The 23,463-nt window shown below is 42.0% G+C and overlaps 1 protein-coding gene across 4 annotated transcripts in view; it reads left to right on the top strand.

The window, feature by feature from the left end:
* Positions 1-1,144: 1,144 nt before the first annotated feature.
* The window catches only part of LOC137377676 (Krueppel-like factor 12), a 206,511-nt gene continuing 184,192 nt past the window's right edge, over positions 1,145-23,463 (top strand). For 2 of the 4 annotated variants that reach the window (XR_010976459.1, XM_068047590.1), the window contains exon 1: positions 1,145-1,364. Coding sequence is in view for 2 of the 4 variants with exons in the window: in XM_068047590.1 (XP_067903691.1) it covers positions 1,344-1,364 (21 nt within the window). In the remaining 2 variants the exon portion in view is untranslated. Of the gene's footprint in view, positions 1,365-13,322; positions 13,425-23,463 lie in introns of those variants that run through there. The other 2 variants (XM_068047588.1, XM_068047592.1) reach the window with 2 other exon arrangements.

Genomic DNA, 23,463 nt, shown 5'->3' with positions numbered 1-23,463 from the left:
AATATTGAGGTTCATAATATGGGAAAAGGTAATGAACACTTAGAAAGCCATAAGCTAATCAGGAATAGTCAGTAAAGCTTTATAAAGATCACAGCTGTCTAGTTTGTTTCTTTAAGAAATCACGCGATAAGGGGATCTGGTGGATATGGTGTCTGTAGATTTTAAGAAAGTGTTTGATAAGGTACCACATGAGTAACTTGCTACAAAAATTAAAACAAATAATGCTAAATTAAATGTAACCAAATGGATTGAAAGATGGTCAGGGAACAAAAAGTAGAGTTAAAATAATTGGATAATTTTGGATTGGTCAGATGTGCCCCAGTGATCTCAGCTGGGATTTCTGATGCTTTTTATTTCTAAGTTATGGGCATAGGCACAAGAGGAATGACATTTAAGTTTGTTGATGATACCAAATTAATGACAAGAACACAGGAAAGCACACACTAGCAGAGTGGGCAGATTAACAGCAGATCTCATTCAATGCAGAGAAATGTGAAGTTGGACATGTTAGCAAAAAGAACAAAAATAGGGGCATTTTTTTAGAATGTGGGATCCTTTAAGTTTGAAACTGTAACATAATTTAAAGGGGCATTCATTCTTTTTGGAAAACTGGAGATGCATTTGAAAAGGAAGAATATAAATAGATAAGCAACAAGTGTAGGGCAATAGGCATGAAGTGGATGGGTTCACCATAGGTGTCAAGAACTAACTATCCTTGTTCAGTGTTGTAATCTCTACCGAGACCGGTTTTCCAGGGGCATTCTATATCATTTAAAATACATTTTCTCGGGATCTAGTAAGGTTTGAGCACGTTGTGCATCATCCCACCCTATATTTGTCAGTCAACGCCTGGAGCAACACCGAAGGGCAAGGGCGGTTCCTGATTAGGTTGGCCACTAAATTACACGTTCCACTGCAGGTTAAATCAGATCGAGAAAGAAGGCAAGAGGATGAGAAGCGGAGATTTTTCTCGGTGGCCAATTTTCTCTTGAGGAATTAGTCCCATGTTAATATTGGCATGTACTTTGGGCAATTGCGAATGGGATCCTCCCTGATGCTCTGCCTGAGGAATCATAGCCCGAGCCGCTCTGCTGCTTTGAGGCGGTGCCGCAGTGCGTGTTCCACGATACGGCGACGGGGCGTTGCCGCAAGGGTGGGGTTAGGGCCAGGCAGCTCGTTCCGACAGGCATCCGGGGAAGGTCGGCCTTTTTATTTAACAAAAACCCCACCCCTCTCCCTACACACACCCAGTCCCACACCATGAGAACAAGCTCCTGTCAGCGCCAGCAAACAGAGTGAGAACCTGAGACAGAGCGAAGAGTGGCAACGGCAACAGCAGCAACATGCACTCGGAGGTGGAGAAAGTAAGTGGCGGAGCCAGCCCATTTCTTGTTTATGTCTCTAATTCCATTATCTGCCCACCCTCACAGTCCCGGGTCGGGTGAGGGTGGTCCCCGGTGCGGCTGCTCTCCCTCCCACTGGAGGAATCTGCGTTACGGGTGCCTTTCTTGCAGCGGCTGCCGCGCTTGTCTGAAGCCCCCGCCTCCGCGCTCACAAAGACAGGAACCGAGGGCTGAGCCAGCCGGACATTGTGCTCTTAAAGGCAGAGAGACCGCCTCCCGGGAGTGCCACCCCCTCCCCGGCTTCACATTCAAGTCATCAGGCTTATCGGCTGTATTTAAACGCGGGGCTGCAGCATCAATGTTTAATATAACTTGTGGTACTGTACTCAGTAATGTCCAAAGCACTATTAATGTTGTATCCAGATTCAATTCACATGACTACAGCGCAGTAATCCTTCTGTTTGCATTTAAACCCCTTTACAGTGTGGATGGGATCGAGTGAGTTTCGTTCTTATGGACCTCTTTTAAAGTTCAGTACAAATGGCATTTTTCTGCACTAAATAATCTTCGTATCATTGACCCATCTTAAATTAGCTGGCATGGTTTTATACTTCAGTTTTTTTTTTCATTCCTTTTATGTTGACCGTTTAACCACCGCAATCTGTAAACTCATGGCCCAGCATATCTCTCAATCTACCATTTCCATTAAACCAGGGGACCGGTCCTGGTTCAATGAGGAGTGTCGGAGAGTATGCCAGGAGCAGCACCAGACATACCTGAAAATGAGGTGGCAACCTGGTGAAGCTACATGCATGCAAAACATCAGAAACATGCTATAGACAGCTAAGTGATCCCACAAGCAACAAATTCAGTTGTGAATGATGGTGGACAATTAAGCAACTAATGGGAGCATGAGGCTTCATGAACATTCCTAGCCTCAATGATGGCAGAGCCCAGCAAAAGACAAGGCGCTTGCAACCATCTGCAGCCTGAAGTGCTGAGTGGATGAGCCACCTCAGTTCCTCCTGAAATCCCCACATTCAGCTAATTCCACGTGATATCAAGAAATGGCTGAGTGTACTGGATACATGATAAATCCCACCAGTTACCATTCCATTAGGCCGCTCTAAATCATCAGCCAGATGATGGAAGGAGTAATTGAAAGTGCTATCAAACATTGCTTGCTCACCAATGCTCAGTTGGGGTTCTGCCAGGACCATGCTGTTCCAGGCCATATTACAGCCTTGGTCTAAACATGGACAGAAGAGCTGAATTCCAGAGATGAGATGAGAGTGACTGCCCTCGACATCAAGGCAGCATTTGGCTAAGTGTGATATCAAGGAGCCCTAGTAAAATTGAAGTCAATCGGAATCACTGGGAAAACTCTCCACTGGTTGGCGTCATACCCAGCACAGAGGAAGATGGTTGTGGTTTTTGGAGGCATATTTCAGACCTAGGACGTTGCTGCAGGAGTTCCTCAGGGCAGTGTTCTAGGCCCAACCATCATCTACTGCTGTGTCACTGATCTTCCCTCCATCATAAGGTCAGAATGGGGATGTTTGCTTATGATTGAACAGTGTTCAATTCTATTTGCAACTCCTCATAATGAACCAGTCCGTGCCCTCATGCAGCAAGACCTGGACAACGTTCAGGCTTGGGGTGCTGTGTGGCATAAATGTTACTTGCCACCAAAGTAGCAGGCAATAACTATTGCTAACGAGAGAATCTAACCATCTTCCCCTCAATACCCCCACCATCAACATCCTGGGTCACCATTGACCAGTACCTTAACTGGACCAGGCACATAAATACTGTGGCTGTATGAGCAGATCAGAGGCTGGATTTTCTGTGCTGAGTGACTCAACTCCTGAAAGCCTTTCTTCCAACTACCAAGCACAAGTCACTTGCTTGGATGAGTGCAGCTCCAACAACGCTCAAGAAGCTCGACACCATCCAGGACAAAGCAGTCCACTTGATTGGCTTCCCATCCTCCATTACTGTCACACTGTATCTGCAGTATGTATCATCTACAAGGTTCACTGCAACAAGTCCCCAAGGCTTCTTTGATAGCACCTCCCAAACTTGTGACCTATACCACCTAGAAGGACAAGAGCAGCAGGCACATGGGAACAACACCACCTGCAAGTTCTTCTCCAAGTCACACACTATCCTGACTTGGAAATAAATCACTGTTTCTTCATCATTGCTGGGTCAAAATCCTGGAACTTCCTAAGTAACAACATGTAGGTGTGCCTGCACCAAACTGACTGCAATGCTTCAAGGAGGCAGGTCACTACCACCTCGAGGGCAGTCAGAGATGAGCAATAACACTGGCCTGGCTAGTCATGCCCACATCCCATGAATGAATTAAGCCTAGAATATGGAGTTTTTAAAGAGAGAATCTTCACAGTTAAAGGGAATCAACCAGTAAATAAAATAAAAACTTGCATTTATATAGTACATTATAACACCTCGCCAAAGTGTTTAAGCACTGCCCTTAAATGGGTTGACCAGGTTAGCAGCTAAATAGAACTGAACAATGTTGTGATCAGCTAGCACTGTATATACACTATACCCATAGAAGCAATATTTGTGAACAGTGAATTAAATGTCTTTCAAATTTACCACTTGTCATTTTGAAACAGGAGGGAGTTATCTTATGCTCAGTGGATTGGGGTTCAGCTTTGTAAGCTTACAGCGTCATGGGTATAATTTCAACTGGATGTGCTACATTGTTTTGCAGTAAGGTTCCGAACAGATATGTCTTGGAACAAAAGACTGAAAGAACAGTAGGACCCAGAATTTCCAGTCAACTTGCACCCAAAAAAATTGGCGTAATTGCAGTGCAATGCCACTTACCAGCACAAAAGACCGGGAAATGTAGGTGTAATTGACTTATGCTCCTTGTTACACTCCACTCCAACTTTCTCTATCATTTATGGTTGTTCTCTGCAACATTTGTCCTGATGCTCTGCCACCATCAGCATTGCGCACCCCCATCCTAAAAGCTTGTGATGAAATTTCCTACATTCACACAGACTTGGAATGGGTGTAAAGTTGTTCCCAAAATTTTAGGTGCACAGACTTCTTTTGGATTTACGCGCTCTTCAAAGAGATTGATAAGTGCAATAGAATTCACATGGTTGTTGCCACAGAAAGTCCAATTTCCTGAAAACTATTTTAAACACATTTCCATAAAACATTGGAGAACTAAATTCACTGAGGCATGATGACATTAAAAATTATTTAGGTAGATTTAATATGTGTTCACGTCCAAGTCTAATATATCCTACTGAGGGTGCATTTGAGTTAAATGTGATCATTGCACAGCCCAGTATCTGCTTTTGATGTCAGTGATCGATTGAAGCTGAGTTAGAATCACAGAATGATACAGTACAGAAGGGGGCCATTTGGCCCCTTGGACCTGTAGAATTCTCTTTGGTAGAATTATCCAATTGATCCCACTCCCCTGCTCTTTCCCATTACCCTGTAATTTTCTCCCCTTTCAATTATTTATCCAGTTGTCTTTCTAGTGTTACTGTTGAATCTGATTACACTGCCCTTTCAGGCAGTGCATTCCAGATCACAACAATCTCACCTCTGGTTCTTTTGCCAAATACCTTAAATCTTCTCTGGTTACTGACCCTTCTGCCAGTGGTTTTGATGCAGTAAGAACATTCATGATTTTGAATGCCTCTATCGAATCTGCTGTTCTTCTCTGCTGTAAGGAGAACAACCCTAACTTTTCCAGTTTCTCCTCATCGCTGGTACTATCTTAGTAAATCTCTTCTGCACCCTCTCCAAGGCCTTGAAATACATTCCAAAATATGAAGATGAAGTCTAACCAGTGTGCTCTATGCGTCTAATAATAAAACCAAGGATTCCATATGCTTTTTTTTAAAAACCGTCTTGTCACTTGCCCTTACACTTTCAAAGATTTGTGTACATACATCCCAAGGTCCCTGTTTCTGCACCTCCTTTTACATTGTACCATTTTGTTCATATTGCATCTCCTAATTCTTCCCACCAAAATGTATCATTTCACACTGCTCTGCATTTAATTTCATCTGCCATGTATCTGCCCATTTTACCAATATGTCCTCTTGAAGTCTGTAGCTATCTTCCTCATTGTTGACTACATTTCAAAATTTTGTGTCAATTTCCAACTTCAAAATTATGCCCTTAATACCCAAATCCAGGTCCTTTTAATATATATCAAAAGGATCAGTGCTCCTAATACCGATCCCTGGGGAACATTGCTGTATACTTCCCTCTCGTCTTTTTTTAAAAAAAATATTCATCACTACTCTCTGCTTTCTATTTCTTGGTCAATTTTGTGTCCATGCTGCCATTGTCCCTTTAATTCCATACACTTTAATTTTGTTAACCGTCTATTATCTGGTACTTTGTCAAACGCCTTTTGGAAGTCCATATATTACTCTTATCAACTCTCCCGTCACTTCATCAATGAACTCGATCAAGTTAGTCAACCATGATTTACCTTTAAGAAATCCATGCTGACTTTCCTTTATTAGCTCATACTTTTCCAAGTGCTAAATAATTTTGTCCTGGATTACTGTCTCTAAAAGTTATTAGGCTGACTGACTGGTAGTTGCTGGGTTTATCTCTCCTTTTTTGAACAGGGTGTAACATTTGCAATATTTCTCGTCCTCTAGCATCCAACCTTTATCCAAGAAGGATTGGATTGTGGCCAGAGCCTCTGCAATTTCTATCCTTACTTCCCTCAGTAACCTAGGATGCATCCCACCTGGACCACATCACCTTTCTACTTTGAGGATTGCCAACCTTTTAAGTGCATCCTCTTTATTTTTATCCTATCCAATATCGCTACCACCTCCTTCGTTCACTGCTACTATGGAAGAATCTCTTCTCTAGTGAAGACATTTGCAATGCACTTATTTAGTACCTCAGCCATGCCTTCTACTTTTTGGTTCCTAATTGATCCCACCGTTGATTACCATTTTACTATTGGTGTTTATAAAAGACTTTTGTGTTCCCTTTTTAAGTTAGCTGTTGATCTATTCTCAGACTGTCTCTTTGTCCCTCTTACTGCTTTTATTAGCTCTTCTCTACTTTCTGTGTTCAGCTTGGTTCTCCAATATATTATGAACTGTACAATTGTCATGAGCCTCTTTTTTTCTGTTTAATTTTAATCTGTATATCTTCAGTTATCCAGGGAGCTCTAGCTTTGGATTTCCTTCCTTGTCCCCTCGTGGAATGTGTCTACTCCATACCTAAATCATTTCCTTCTTTTAAAGGCCTCTCATTGTTCAGTTACTGTTTTGCTTACCAATTTTTGGTTCCAGTCCACCTGGGCCAGATCCCTTTACAATTGATTGAATTTTGCCCTCCTCCAGTTAAGTATGTTTATGCTTGATTGTATGTTGTTTTTTTCAATAACTATTCTAAACCTGATGATGTGATTACCATTTCCAAAGTGCTGTCCCACTGAAACATGCTCCATTGCCCCAGTTCATTCCCACATCTAGATCTAGCACTGCTTGCTTTTTGGTCTGGAAATACACTGATTAAGAAAGTTTTCTTGTACATATTTCAGGAATTCATCCCCCACTTTTCCCTTTACATCATAAATATCCCTGCCTACATTGATAATTGAAGTCCTTCATTGTCATTACTCTGTAGTTCCTGCATTTTTCTGTAATTTGCAGATGTGTTCCTCATGTCATGTTGTCCATGTTCCCAGTCTTTTAGACTATGGCAGTCACGAATAACATCAAATCCCTCCATGTCCTTGCTCCTCCCTATCTCTAATTTCCTCTAGCCCCACAACCCTCAAAGATATCTGTCCTCTTGAACATCCTGGATTTTAATCACTGAACCATTGGTGCCATGCCTTCAGTTGCCTAGGCCCTCAGCTCTGGAATTCCCTCCCTAATCCTCTCATCCTCATATTGGCAAGGGTAGCCTCGAAGAGAGTTCATTGAATGTAATAGAGATTTTTTTTGGAGCAATATATTGTAGAACCAACCAGGGAGCAGGCTATTGTAGATTTGGTATTGTGTAATGAGGTGGGATTAATTAATGATCTCATAGTTAAGGATCATCTAGGGAAGAGTGATAGTAGAATTTCAAATTCAGTTTGAGGGCGAGAAACTGGAGTCCCCCACTAGCGTTCTGGAGTTAAACAAAGGTAATTATTTAGGCATGAGGACAGATTTGGCCCTAGTGGACTGGGCAGGAAGACTAAAAGGTAGGACAGTTGATGAGCAGTAGCAGATGTTGAAGGAGATATTCAATTCCTCCCAACGGCACAGTGGCGCAGTGGTTAGCACCGCAGCCTCACAGCTCCAGGGACCCGGGTTCAATTCTGGGTGCTGCCTGTGTGGAGTTTGCAAGTTCTCCCTGTGACCGCGTGGGTTTTCGCCGGGTGCTCCGGTTTCCTCCCACAGCCAAAGACTTGCAGGTTGATAGGTAAATTGGCCATTATAAATTGCCCCTAGTGTAGGCAGGTGGTAGGGAATATGGGATTACTGTAGGGTCAGTATAAATGGGTGGTTGTTGGTCGGCACAGACTCGGTGGGCCGAAGGGCCTGTTTCAGTGCTGTGTCTCTAAATAAATAAATAAAATATATTTCAGAGAGGAAGAAAGATTGTAAGAGGGGGGAAAAAACATCCATTGCTAAGCAAGGATAACAAAGACAAAAACTGAGGCATACCATATTGCAAAGGCCAGTGGCAGGCTAGAAGATTGGGGAACTTTTAAAGATCAACAAAGGGTTACTAAAAAAGTAATAAAAAGAGCAAAAGAAAAGAAACCTAGCGCAAAATATAAAAAACGGATAGCAAAAGCTTCTATAAGTATAAATATAAGTTGTTGTTGTAGGTCCTTGGTGTTTCTGAGCCCCATCTCTGTACAAATGAGCTGTACACAAATAATTGCTATATGCAAAAACAGAGGGAGAAACTGAAAGGAGATGAGACAAACTTTTTAGAAATTAAAGCCCTTAAAAACCTGACTTTAGCAGCAAAACTTTGGTTGCTTTAAATCAGTAACCTGGGATACAGCAAATCTACCCCAGGCCTTTTCTTGCACGGTTTATATAAGCTGAGAGAAATTAAACAGTTAACCCACCAGACTCCTCTAGTTGACAACCACTCCAAATGACACATTTTAAGAAAATGTTCCAGATTGACAAATGGCTTTGGTTACTTTCTGACACTTTAAAATCTGTGCACATTTTTGAGTTGCTACTGCTACAGTGGAGTAATGTTGTACTGTTTTCACGATAACCATATTCATTTTCTTGTAATGGTGAATTGGGAGCTTTTCAAAACTATTCCAACTGCAAAGTTTTAAAGGCACGAATCTTAAAAAACTAGCCCATAATCAGCTAGTTTCAGGTGAACATTGCAATGGGACATCAAACACTATGTGGCCTGGGTTTGAGGAGTATTTAGACAGTTAAGTAAAACGTTTACTGAATATAGGTAAGTCATTTTCATCTTCCACTTTAAAGAAATGTTAATATAAAAAGAGCAAACGCTGAAATATTCAGCGGGTCAGGCAGCATCTGTGGAGAAAAAAAGAGTTTCGGGTTGATGACCATTTAAAGAAATGTGAAATGTTGAATTTGTTTATTGTTAAATAGAAACAACTCATTTTATATCTCTATTTGTATACCTCAATATCTAATTATGTATAACAACAATGTTACCATGACGTTTCTGTACTCTTAGTGAACACACATTACCCAGAAATGGGGATTTTGTTCCATCTGAATAACAATATGGCAATATAAATCGGTTGTATTCGATTGTGTGTTGTGGGAGAAAATAAACTATTTTGGTAATGGAATGACATGGGAATTGTCATACTGACAAGAACAGGTAGTTTTCTTTCACAGGTAGTGGACCCGTCCCACCTGCCACTCCAACTATATTGTCTCTCTCAATTGGACTTGGATCTGTCATGAATCCCACAGCAAAAGGTGAAATATCTCTTTTCTTCACACTGTGTGCAGGCTGTGAAAAAAGTGCCCCGAATCTCGAGCCATTTGTCGCCAAGGTTTATTACCACATTCCAAGAATCGTTCTCCATTCACTTACATGCGATTCCAATGATAAAACTGTGAAAAATTTAATTCTGTATTAATTGTGAAACAGAGGCTTATATAACTGTGCTTCCTGATTCAGTGTAGCAAATAACAATTGTTGATATATTGCTGATAAGTTGACAAGTTAAGACATTGCTGGAGGGCATTTCTATGCGCTTAATTCACTCTAGTTTTTTACACTGTAGTGGAGTCTAATTTGCATCTGCATCAAAAGTAATAGAGTGCCTTGTGGTCTTAGCATCATGATTTACATGATTGAAAATGCTCTAGTGAACTCCAAGAGCTGCATTTTATGCTGCACTAAATCTTTGAGAGCACACCTATAAGAGATCAAGAAGCTTCCAGGTGCAGTATCTGGTTATTGATAAGCTGGTTGATCTCAACCAGGGCAGTGATATTAGTATCACTTCTGCATCAGTGCCCCTTGGTCTAGGGAGGAAGCAGTATCCGCTAGGGTTTCTGCTTCTCTTGTCTAGAGAACGAGTGAGGATAGGATTGGTTCCGCTGTGATGTCAGTGATCAAAAGTCATCTGACACTCAGCCTGGCTTGCATGTGCATAATAAATACTATATCAATGCAAGTTCTTCTTCTAATGGTTACTGATACTGTCAGTAACTGGAGGACACATTATACACCAACATAATTCATTGTGTTTTGGATAGATGTGGAGAAAATAAATTGTCCCTTTGCTCTCACTGTCTGTATGGATGTTCCTTGTCTGGTTTACAAACAATGTGGCTTAGATTGGGCATACCCTCAATCTTTAGTGCAAATCCACATCTCACACACCTCATGACACACAAACGTATAATGCTATTCATTTCAGCACCAGACTAATTCAGCTACTGTCAGTTAGCTCACTGCCACTATCAGCTGGTCAGTGACTAATTGAAACATTAGCTGATCTTAGCCAATTTGTGGCATTTGCAAAACAAATTGAGCAAGAGAGTGGAAAAGAAAAAGTCAACCAGGGTTGCTGCTCCATGATCAGTTTCTGATGTCCCCCAGGCTAGAAAGTGAACTTGTACAGATGTTGGATGAGGACAGAATTGGACTTGAATGTATTAAGCCCAGTAGCTAATTCTTCATAGTTTTAACATTGGAATTGCTAGCAAGTGAATGCTGACAAAAATAGTCATGAAGAATGACCTTGTTGATGGCAGTACAATGAAGGTTCACTAGATTGGTCCCCGGGATGACAGGGTTGTCCTATGATGAGAGGCTGAGTAAATTGGGCTTATACTCTCTGACATTTGAAAGAATAAGAGATGATTTCATTGAAACATCCAAGATTCTGAAGGGACTTGACAGGCTGGACATTGAGAGGTGGTTTCCCCTAGCTGGGGAATCTAGAACATGGGGGCACAGTCTCAGGATAAGGGGCCAATCATTTAGGATTGAGATGAGGTGAGATTTCTTCACTCAGTCTTATGAATCTTTGGAATTCTCTACCCCAGCGGGTTCTGGATGCTCCATCGTTGAATATGTTTAAGGCTGAGATAGATTTTTTTTTTTTTGGGGGGGTTTCCACAAATCAAAGGATATGGGGAGCGGGTGGGAAAGCGGAGTTGAGGCTGAGGATCAGCCATGATTGTATTGAGTGGTGGAGCAGGCTTGAGGGGCCATATGGTCGTCTACTCCTATTTCTTATGTTCTTATGACAACTAAGCTGAGATCCTGGGAGGGAGTCATCTCTGATGGAATGTTAACCTTGTTGATGCCTTCAGGAGAAAAGGAGAGGAGAGAAAATTGCAAAAGACAGAAGTTACATTGACGCATTCAGCTTGTGCACTGAGATTTTTCTCTTTGACAAATCTGTTGTCTAATTTTTCATATTAAAATACTAATCCGATAAGTACAAGGTTGGGGCCACTCTCTTCAGCAAACTGTGATTGTTTGTATTTGCATGTTTTGCTGTGCCATTCTCAGAGTTTGCAATTAAGCTGCAGAAGTTTGGAAGTGTACAAAATGGAATGCCAAATGTTTAACTTTGGGTGTGACACCAATGATTTCTGCTTCTTCTGCATTGGTGTCATGTGGAGAGTGCATTTTTACTCCTATATTTGTGCTTTTTGAAGGAATAACAACAAAGGCCAACTTGTTATCCTTACCTTAACATATCCCCAGCGGCAATTAATGAAAAGCCATGAAATTCTAACTCTGATTACAATAGATCAGTAATCATTTTAGTAAATAATACTGTTGATTACAGAGGTTATTGCTTTTTTATGTCTCTTGCTAAACAGCAACAAGTTAATCAACTAAAGGTATATGGCATTAGCAACACCTGAAGTGTGAAGTAAGACTGAGTGAATATTAGATATTGGTTACCTATATGTCCTAGCAGCAGTAATAGTATGGTTTAGAAAAATTGTAAATTTTTGTCTTTGAAAATATTGATTTATTGCAGTGTTATAAAAATTGCATGGTGGCATGTATGGATAATGAGATTAGGGGCTACTTGCCCAAGGTTATGGAAAGCTTTGCATGAGGTTATGCATGCCATGATAGAGGGGAAGTTGCCTATCTCTTTAAATGAATTGTCTTTAAAGACTAGCAGAAGCCCTTGTGGCAGGAAAAAAAAGTTGAGATTGGTAAAAGAATGTGATGGGCAAGGATGTGTATTGACACCAGATTCCTGACTTACCCCTTGGCCATCCTTGTGAGATCATTGAACCTCTTTCTGCACTTTGTGGCTGTTCCTGGGGCTGTGGAGGATGGACTGATTTGCCTCTGCCTCTGGCATATCCTTCCAGATAGCCTGCATCACACTCTAGAGGGCAGTCCTCCTGCCCTCAGTACACATCAGACCTGTTGGTTCTGAATTCTGCTAACTCCTCCAATCACTCTGGGACTCTTCCATCTCTTGATGATGATGCCCTTCAAAATTTGAAGCGTTTTAAAGGCTGCAGCAGAGCTGCATTTCCCTTTCTCTCATTGGTAATAAACCAATGAAGGGTGAAACCTTTCTAATGAGGCCTGTGAGAGGGAATTGCATTGGGTTAGCCACAGTTTCACATTTTATTGGCGTTGGGACTACCCTACTTCAAATCCACCAATGAGAGAATTCCATTCAAGATATGTGCATAACAAAATGATGGAATAATTTAACATTCTACTACTTTTTAGGCACTGCAGCCAGGCATTGAGTAACAATTGTGACCATTTTACACAATACTTAAAAGCTTATGGCCACGCTAACTATTGTAATCCGTGTAAATCTGGCATATAGAATTTATTTAAATTCTGTTCCAATGAAAGTACCTCAAAAGGTCTGAGGAAAGCTTTTATGTTTCAGTGGAATAGAACATGACGAGTATAATAATTGAGATTAACGAAGTGAACAAAAAAACTGATGCAGAAGGAAGGTGATAAAATATGGTTCATACAGGAGGGAGGATTGTTACATTTAAAAGCTGGCACTGGTGCCTTGGGCAGTTAGTTTATATGGGGTGAGAGTTTGCAAGGGGTCATGTGAGTGTCATCTCCCAAATATGACCTAATTGAGCCTTTAAATCTGTAGTGGGATTTTTTTCTCTTTTCCCTAGGCACAGTGACCTAGTATTTGCTCATTGCAGTGGTGCTTAGAGGATTTTGAACCATAAAAGAAGATAATTGTTTTGGGGTGTAGGGAAGAGTGAACGGGCACAAATGATGGTCTAAGCCCCGATGAGAGAATTCTCGCTTTCATTTCAGTTTATTCAGTCAGTATTTCTTGATGATTTTGTGCTGTGTTTGTGTAAGTCACCAGCCCTCTGTTTCAAACCATAGCAGATTCTGGGCATCTGCTGTAGTTTGAAGCAGAGGGCGTATTGTTTTGCCTCGGCAGATGTCCCACCCCGACCAGCAGTGCAGTAAATTGTGTCATGTGATTGCTGACGAATGCTGGCAAGTGCAGTGGGTGGAAGAATCAGCTAGGCTCAGAAAACCAGCAATATAAGAAGTTTCATTTAAAAAAAAATACAGGACCATGTAGAGCAGCAGGTCAGTTGATGCAGTATGCTTGTTTGTAGATAGCCCTGTGCTGTGATAGTTTTCTGTTTGTCAAACAAAGGCATGGAGAAACAATACTTTAACATGCCCGAGAATGGCTATAAGTAAAATTTCTGCTAGGCCCTTAAAGCAAAACTCAACTATTCCAGGAAATGATGCAGCCGTTTACTAAACTCTGACAGTGTGTTTCAGATGCGTCTCAGTACCAGCATTACTTCTGTTTTAACTCTCTCTTTCTCTCTCTCGTTCCTATTCTCTTCCTACTTTCCAGTTACAAGATTTAAAAAAAAACTTTTTGGCTCTTAACTGTTTCACTTTTTTTTTCATGCTGTGTTCTCAGACTGTTATAGTGCTTTAGTCTAAATATTTTTGCTCTGCTTGTTGAATGAATTGGTCTCCTTTTCTGTCCCTCTATTGTGGATAAACTAACTTGTTCAAGAGGGCCAGAGGACACTTCCTCCCTCCCCCTCCCCCCACCACACTGAATCATAATGTTGAGCCTTGTTAAATAACTACCAGGCCACCTCTGGCTCCTGACATTGTAGAACCATGCTTAGAGTTTCTTGCAGTCCTACTTAAACTACCGTATGTATGACTTAGAAATTTATGGAGCAGGTTTTTGGGGTGGGTGCAATGAGTTGCTGGATGCCTGCACAGTTTTCAGCTGGCCATCTTGACCATCATAAATTGCTCTTGCACAGATCACCATTTTAATCGGTAATATATAAATCTGATAAAAAGGAGGTCAAATGCAAAATTTTGTTCTTTTGGATGGGATCTCACTGTGCCCATAAAAGGTAAGAAATGTGCAGCTTCAGTCCAGCAAGTGACTTCTTAAAGGGGAAGTGAGATACTTTGCTGAAACAAAATTTCCTAAAATGGGTATGCAGTTAGGGCTCCTCGACATTTTCTGTAGGTGAAAAAAAGAGGATGCAAGAAGGGATGGGCTTGCACCTAAGAAAGATTGCCTGAAGCCATATTCACAGAGCTAGGTATGCCTAAAGAATGAACTTGCATTCATATTGCGCCTCTAGCATCCTCAAGATGTCCTAGAGAGCTTTACATTGTGATTTATTATGATGGGTAGTTGCAAATGCAGCAGCCAATTTGTGCGCAAGAAGGCCAGACAAACAATAAAGAGATAAATAACCAGTGACAAAAACAAGAAATGCTGGATTCACTCAGCAGGTCTGGCAGCATCTGTGGAAAGAGAAGCAGAGTTAACGTTTCGGGTCAGTGACCCTTCTTCGGAACTGACAAATATTAGAAAAGTCACAGATTATAAACAAGTGAGGTGGGGGTTGGGCAAGAGATAACAAAGGAGAAGGTGCAGATTGGACCAGGCCACATAGCTGACCAAAAGGTCACGGAGCAAAGGCAAACAATATGTTAATGGTGTGTTGAAAGACAAAGCATTAGTACAGAATAGGTGTGAATCTACCTCGACTACACTTCTTCACACCCGACCTCCTGTAAGGACTCCATTCCATTCTCCCAGTTTCTCCGTCTCCGACGCATCTGCTCTGATGATGCTACCTTCCATGACGGTGCTTCTGATATGACCTTTTTCCTCAACCGAGGATTTCTCCCCACTGTGGTTGACAGGGCCCTCAACCGTGTCCGACCCATTCCCCGCACCTCTACCCTCACCCCTTCCCCTCCCTCCCAGAACCGTGACAGGGTTCCCCTTGTCCTCACTTTTCATCCCACCAGCCTCCATATCCAAAGGATCATCCTCCGCCATTTTCGCCACCTCCAGCGTGATGCCACTACCAGTCGCATCTTCCCCTCCCTTCCCCTGTCAGCATTCCGAAGGGATCGTTCCCTCCGCGACACCCTGGTCCACTCCTCCATTACCCCCACCACCTCGTCCCCGTCCCAGGGCACCTTCCCTTGCAATCGCAGGAGGTGTAATACCTGCCCATTTACCTCCTCTCTCCTCACTATCCCAGGCCCCAAACACTCCTTTCAGGTGAAGCAGCGATTTACTTGTACTTCTTTCAATGTAGTATACTGTATTCGCTGTTCACAGTGTGGTCTCCTCTACATTGGGGAGACCAAGCGCAGACTGGGTGACCGCTTTGCGGAACATCTCCGCTCAGTCCGCAAGCAGGACCCTGAGCTTCCGGTTGCTTGCCATTTCAACACTCCCCCCTGCTCTCATGCTCACATCTCTGTCCTGGGATTGCTGCAGTGTTCCAGTGAACATCAACGCAAGCTCGAGGAACAGCATCTCATCTACCGATTAGGCACACTACAGCCTGCCGGACTGAACATTGAGTTCAATAATTTCAGAGCATGACAGCCCCCTACTTTACTTTCATTTTTAGTCATTTTTAGTTATTTTTTCTTCCCTTTTTTTTGCATTCCTTTTTACATTTTTACAATCTTTTTTTGCATTTATTTCATTTCATCTTAGTTTGTTCAGTTTGCTTACCCACTGTTTTTTTCAGGTTGTTTTTCTTCAGGTTTGCACTTGCTGATGTTCAATATTCAGTATATTCACACCTATTCTGTACTAATGCTTTGTCTTTCAACACACCATTAACATATTGTTTGCCTTTGCTCCGTGACCTTTTGGTCAGCTATGTGGCCTGGTCCAATCTGCACCTTCTCCTTTGTTATCTCTTGCCCAACCCCCACCTCACTTGTTTATAATCTGTGACTTTTCTAATATTTGTCAGTTCCGAAGAAGGGTCACTGACCCGAAACGTTAACTCTGCTTCTCTTTCCACAGATGCTGCCAGACCTGCTGAGTGAATCCAGCATTTCTTGTTTTTGTTTCAGATTTCCAGCATCCGCAGTATTTTGCTTTTATTAAATAACCAGTGAATTTGTTTTGGTGGCAGTGGTTGAGGGATAAATGTAGACCAGGAGAATTCCTCTTTTGAATAATGCAATGGATTTTTTATGTCCACCTGAGAGGGCAGGTGGGACACTGGTTTAATATCTTATCTGCAATAGGGCACCTCTGAGAATGCAGCACTTCCTGTAAGTCTAGATTTTGCTCCAATGCTTGGAGTAGTGCTTGAAACCAAAACCACAGAACCAAGCTGACTTCATTGTCTGAGGTCCACCAAGGAGGCAGTGATGGAGTTGTGCCATCTGCTGTGATCTGTCTTGCAGATAACCTTCATCACAGGAAAAGAACTGCCAACAGTCCAAGAAGGTGGCCTGATACCACCTTCTCAAGGGCACCTAGGGATGGGCAATATATGCTGCCCTTGCCAGCGATGCTCATATCCTGAGATAAAACTTTTTTTTTATTATTCTATCATTTGAGCAGTGGGACTGGATTGACCAGATGTTGCAACAACCTCATCCATACTTATTCCAGATATACCCCGGCTTTTGGGTACTACCTCAATGTCCATTGATCAGTGAGGGAACACACCCTGGGTAATAGTGAGATTTGTGAAGTTCTGCATAATACCTGTCTTAATATGCACCAGCAATACGTTTAAGCCAGATGAGAACCTTCTGCATATTTGAGCCAAAGGCCTCAAATTCAGCAGCTTGAGCATTCAAAAGAGATGCTCTGAATTGGAGTCAGATCTCTGTGACAAGAGGCTTAGCTGCAGGTGTTCCTGGAGTTGCCTGTATTCCACAGTGGAGCTCTGATGAGCACTTGTGCATCATTGCACAGCTGTAGCTGCTCTACTCCTTTGCTGCCAGAACTTGCAGGTTGTCTACATAGTATCGAAGATCTCCAGGTGACAATCATACTCCAATAGAGCTGTGTTATATGGAGATCCAATGAAGTTTGAATCTCGGGACACTGCTGCTGCGGAAGGATGTGAGTTGGCCTTCTGGTTAGTAGTTTCCTGCTTCTACACAGCAGCCACAACTTCTTGTTCCTTAGTTGTGCACATGGGTTTCACCTGTTGCTCTTCAAATTGACTGCCTAAATTCCTGAGTTGGATATATCCTGCTGGTGTTTGGGAATATATTGGGTGTGCTTTCTTTTGTTTTTGGGATGTGAACATTGCTGGAAAGGGTGAGCCCCCTTCTTGAACCACTGCATGCCATGTGGTGTAGGTACACCCACAGTGCTGTTAGGGAGGTTGTTCCAGGATTTTGGCCCAGCAACAGTGAAGGGATGGCAATGTAGTTCCAACTAAGGATTGTGTGTGGCTTGGAGGGGAACTTACAGCTGGTGGTGTCCCCATGCATCTGCTCCCTTATTCTAGGTGGTAGAGGTCGTGGGTTTGGAAGATGCTGTCGAAGAGGCCTTGGCAAGTTGCTGTAGTGCATCTTGCAGATGATGCACGCTGCTGCCACAGTGCACCGGTGGTGGAGGGAGTGTCAATTAGCGGTCTGCTTTGGCTTGGATGGTAGAGTGTTGGAGCTGCACTCATCTAGGCAAGTGCAGAGTATTCATCAACTACTGACTTGTGCCCTGTAGATGGTGGACAGGCTTTGGGGAGTCAGGAGGTGAATTACTCGCTGCAGAATTCCCAGCTTCTGACCTGCTCTTGTAGCCACAGCTTTTATGTGACTGGTCCAGTTAATGCTCTTGTCAGTGGTAATCCCCAGGATGTTGATGGGGGTTTCAGCAATGGTAATCCTGTTGAATGTCAAGGGGAGATGGTTAGATTCACTCTTGTTGGAGATGGTCATTGCCACTTGTAGAGTGAGGGATCTGCTGGGCTGTGAGATTAGAGATTGTGGTAGTGCTTATGGATGTTAGTTTTGAGCTGCTAGATCCGTTCTGAGTCTATACCATTTAACACAGTGCTAGTGCCACACAACACGAGGTGAAACAGAAGAATAACATTGATACTGAATGGTGGATGCATGATCCTCTTCCCAGTATTACTTACATGATTTGTATGAAGTCTTGCTTTCAATTAGTGTTCTTTGAATGCTGGTAGTAGCCTGGGCCAGGCTTGCATATCATTGTGTGTTGGATTTTGTGTCTTTGTATGACTGAGTTTAGGGAGAAGAAATAGTTTTAACTGCCTCTACTTTCTTTGACTTCAGTAGCTGCTTCCTTGAAGGCATACAAGTGCTTAAAATTGTTAGTTCCTGATACCTCCTGTTATACGCCAGATTGTCTTGTAAGCAAATGAATGTCGATGTTACAAGTCTTGGAAGCACATACAGTGTTACTCAAATGTCCATGCTATATTCCAGTGTGCGAGTAAACGAACATACAGTTAGCTTTTGTTGGAAGAATTTTTCAGAGCACTCCTTTAAAGACGTGACCAGATTTCCAGTTGTAATTTGCAATTAAGAAGTATAAACTGCTGCAATATGGTCAGGCATGTTAAGCAATGAAAGAACTGGATGGTTGTGGCTAAGACAATTAGGCTTTAACAGAGTGAGAGGAAACTCTTTTGAGACCTGTCCCATCTATTTGATTAGGGAACTTTTGAGTAGTCTCACCTTGGCAGGTCTTTTGGTGTGCAGAAACCTTTGGCAGCTGCCTTCATGTCCACTGGTGCTGTTGGCATTGAAGATGGCCACAAGCTTCTAGCAGGCACTCTGCATTGTTGCTGTTGACTGTAACCATGTGATCATTCAAACATCTGCAATGTGCCATGGAATTCACTAACAGAAAAAGATACCAACCTATGAATGACTTATGACCATCATCAAAGAATCTTTTGAGACTTCCTCATTTGCAAGAAATGTCTACAATGTCCATAACTTGCGAATCATGGGTCCCCACCTAATTCAGTGAAAACAGTTGGCTTCTCAGAGATAGGAGGTTGAAAACTACTTTCGAGCCCTGCTGTGCAATCTCTGTGCCCCTCAGCAAAAAGTATACAATAATTCATGAGAGGTAAGAACCTCACTGAACAAATACTTGCACTTTCTGCTAAAAGCCTTTTTTCTGCAAGAAGAGCAATATGCATTAAATGAACAGTTGATTGGCCTTATGCATCGCTTATGTGAAAGCATCTTGGCTACAGATTGTTTCAGAGCTGATTCTGCATTGTGATTAAAAACAAAAACAAAGTGCTGGAAATACTCAGTAGGTCTGGCAGCATCTGTGGAGAGAGAAGCAGGGTTAACCTTTCAGGTCTGTGACCTTTTATCAGAACGGGCAAAGGTTAGAAATGTAGTCGTCTTTGCGCAAGTGAAAAGATTGGGGTTGGGGGAGGTGGGGGAAGAACAACAAAATGGAAGGTGTGTGATAGGGCAGGAGAGATTAAATGACTAAGATGTCATGGAACAAAGGCAAAGGGAGTGCTAGTAATTGTAAAAGAAATTGCATTGTAATAGTCATCCCTGACAACCAATTTTATCTGCAGCACCTGTGGAAGAGTCTGTCGCTCTAGAATTGGCCTTTATAGCCACTCCAGGCGCTGCTTCACAAACCACTGACCACCTCCAGGCGCTTACCCATTGTCTCTCGAGACAAGGAGGCCAAAGAAGAAGAAGATTTTTGAAGACCATTTCTCAGTCGCATCTATCTAGATGAGTGGTTTTCAAACTTTTGGTTGAAGGATCCCTTTTCAATTAGATTAAGAATCATAGATTCCGCCATCTAAATTAAAGTATTGTATAGAATTGATTATATGAAAGTACTGCATGTAAAGAGTATTGAAAATTAAAACAGGTGCTTACAGAAATAGTGATTTTCTTGCCTCTCTCAGTACTCCTCCATGCACGCTCCCCTCCTGGTGAGACAACCAGCCCATTCCGCACTGCACATGTGGCGGCCACACTCCACTCCTGACTTGAAGCAAGCCTCCTCCAGCTGCCCACCCGCGAGGCCATCCCTGCTCGGTAACCACGTTCTGATTATTTCATGGACCGTCACTGTCTTTCCCCCCCCACTTCAAAGTCTCAACGGAACCCAGTTTGAGAACTACTGATCTAGGTTGCCTTTTTTTTTTGGTATATTTCATCAACAATTGTCATTCCTTCCCTTTGCAATTCTAATGGGTTGGATCAATCTCAATGCACCTTTTTTTCTTTTTATTCCACAGCATTTTTCCAGGTGGCACATATAAAAATGATGGGTGCTCACAACTGCCTTTTCCTTTTGGTCATTTTTGCATTGGAAGTTTGCACTGTATACCATGATCGCCAATAAATCTGGTCACTAGCACTGTTCTTGTATTTTGTTGATCTTGCATACCCCCTGTCTGAATTGGTCAACAGCGTGCAATTTATGCTGAGCAAATGGTGATTCAGCTAAATAAGCAACCCTTTCTTTTAGCTCACCCTAATATACCCAGTCTTAATGTGTAGAGTCGTGCTTTCCTGAAAATGTACTTAATAAAAATGAACTCCCATTCCACACATCCTGTGCTGAGAGAAATGTCATTCTCAAAGGAGTAAATTAGATGAATCTCTATATTGGATGTTAAGACATTCTAGCAGTCCAGTGACTATTTTTGAGGTGTTTCTTTTGAAGGACATTATTAATTGCTGGCAGTTAACTTGCTCAGATAGCCCAGTCTGGTATATCAGGAGGGTTACAGATTTGACCTCTTTGTGCTAAATTAGCTGACCTTACTCAGGGTGCTAAAATTAACCTTTGAACCTAGTAGTACTGGAAGATGGTGACACTTGTGAAATTGTGTACCAGCATGAAGTAGCACCTTCAAGGGAACAGAAAGGTTAAAGGGGAGAAGGAAGAACTGTTGTGGCAGTTAATATACATATATATTAGATTGTAATTCCCTAATAGCTCTGACACATTCGGTGGTATGGTTCCAGCATTGATGACTCTTTGGTACCATATCCAATGGCCTTTCTGCATGTGTAAGTCTCTGTAGAGGATGGATGCTGATGAGGTGGCAGCTCATTTAAAAACAGGCAAATGTGGTAACCATATTCAAAAAAAGGGGTAAAACAGATACAGACAATTGCAGACCCTATCAGGCTTGCTTTCATTCCGAGTATAAATAATGGAATTGAGTATCAGGAATAAGGTTGAGAATTACTCTCCTGCACAGTAGTCAATGTTAAAGTGACTAGTGCAAACTTGGAACTGTTTGGGTTTCTGTTGATCAAGTTAACATTAGCTAGTTAGCTGGGTGTGGGGTGGGGCGGGAGGAGATGTGGTGGGCCATCAAAGCTTAATAATGTTCCGATTTGTGTTTGGGAGCCGGAGTGAGGGTCAAGTAGGAATTGGGTGGTAGCAAAATGTTGAACTAGTCACAAGTGTTGAAAGCATATTAAAACTTTGCCACACCTTTACTGTCAGTAGAGTGATCCCATATTGAAACAATTCTGCATTGTATTGATTTTACATTGTGGGTGGTGTGTTCATCCCTTTTTAGGTATGCAGATTATCCATTGTCCCTTCCCTCCTCTGTTAGGTGCCACTATGTGTAATGTGTGGATCACCACTGGCATTTTCTGAGGGATATAGTGAACTAAGGTGATCTTTAATCTGGTGGTATGCAGCCTGTTTATTACAGAGGGCTTATTATCTAAGTGCTGAAGTCAACATAGTTCATAGCTCCTTTTTTTGATACCTCACAATGCCATTTTTATTGGACTGACCATCTTGTTCTCTTGCTCTCAATGTAAATATAGTTATAATTCTGAGTAATGTAACAAAAAAAAGTGACTTGTATTTTATTTAATACTGGGGGTTCAGAATGTGGGGTGTCAGAATGGAGAATTGACCAAGTTTGGTATGAGGAAGAATTTATACTTGCAGGCAACCCAGACTACTTCAGCATGTTGCCATTTTAATAATGCATATTAACTACTGTCTTGTACTATTAGGCTCAGTAAATCAGTCAACCTGCCCCTAATTATCAACAGTAACTGCTGAAACAAAAATACCTATTGTCTGCTTGTATTTGTCCAAAGAATATTATGTAAATGGAGGAATCATTTGATGCATCGTGCACCAATTATCTTAAACTCTATCCCTCTGCCCATTTACTTTTCTCTCTCCTGAGAGAGCAAATGACTCGTGCTTTTATATGCTCTAGTTCCACATTGTCACCCTTTGTATGTGAATGTCGTCAGGCTGTTCAGTTGTTTTGGCCATTCCAACTGAGCCCTGATCCATTCCACTTTTTCCAACAGGACTCACTGGTTAGCAAGCAGGAGCAGAACCATGGCTTTTTCTTAAAAAAAAAACTCAGCCCAATGTCTCCAAGTCCAATTTTTAGGACCACTACTGTCACCCAACCTGAGCTTAACTAACTCAGTAGAGTGGGAATGGGACCTGCAACTTTCTGATCCATATAGGTTAGTAGGCACTGCCTTTACTAACTCATTGGGACTGCTGCACAAAATACATGCAAAAATATATGTTCGAGTTTCTAATTACCTTTAGAGAAAGTTTACTGTTCGTGAAGGTCTTCACCTTATCCCACATTTGCAATCCCAGTATTATGTATGTATCTTTGAGGTAAGATGTGAAGTAAATCGACTCTTCTACAACAGTGTGCCATAAATCAGAAGCACTATCTCAATTGGTAATATTGCCAAATTATTGGCAGTTTTTTGTGGTAGGAGCACATCCACCTTGTACTGGGTTGAGTGCGCTCATTTTTGACCCTTGGAGCTATCAGAGTAGACTTTTTAATTTACATCTATCTGAGCTGGATTCAAAATCATGTCCTAGAGGTGGAAAGACAATGTGACAGCGCATTCCACCCTCCAGTTCTACCAGAATGCAATCTCAACATAAACAAAAGGTTAAAATAAAAGCAAAATACTGCAGATGCTGGGAATCTGAAATAAAAACAAGAAATGCTGGAAATACTCAGCAAGTCTGGCAGCAGCTGTGGAGAGAGAAGCAGAGTTAATGTTTCGGGTCAGTGACCCTTCTTCGGAACCCGAATATATTTTATATTATAAACAAAAGGTTTTTCACTAGTTCAGGAGGTAAAAGCCCAATGTAGCACCAAGTTATACAGACAAGCTGTTCACAGGTGTGATTCCGAGACTGTGCAGAGTTAGTTATACCAGGGCTGAGAGTAAAATGAGGTGTAGCAATTGGCCTCAGTACCTCGGGTTAAGAAAGCTGGCCCAGTTTCCTGCTCTCTCTGGCAATTCATTGGTTCCTAGTTGAAGTCCTTGCACATGGATATTGGGTGCGAAT

This window comes from Heterodontus francisci, chromosome 15 (genome assembly GCF_036365525.1).
Source record: "Heterodontus francisci isolate sHetFra1 chromosome 15, sHetFra1.hap1, whole genome shotgun sequence".
Taxonomy (NCBI): Eukaryota; Metazoa; Chordata; class Chondrichthyes; order Heterodontiformes; family Heterodontidae; genus Heterodontus; species Heterodontus francisci.
The sequence above is the reverse complement of the archived record's forward strand: the minus strand, read 5'-3'. Positions and strand labels throughout refer to the sequence as shown.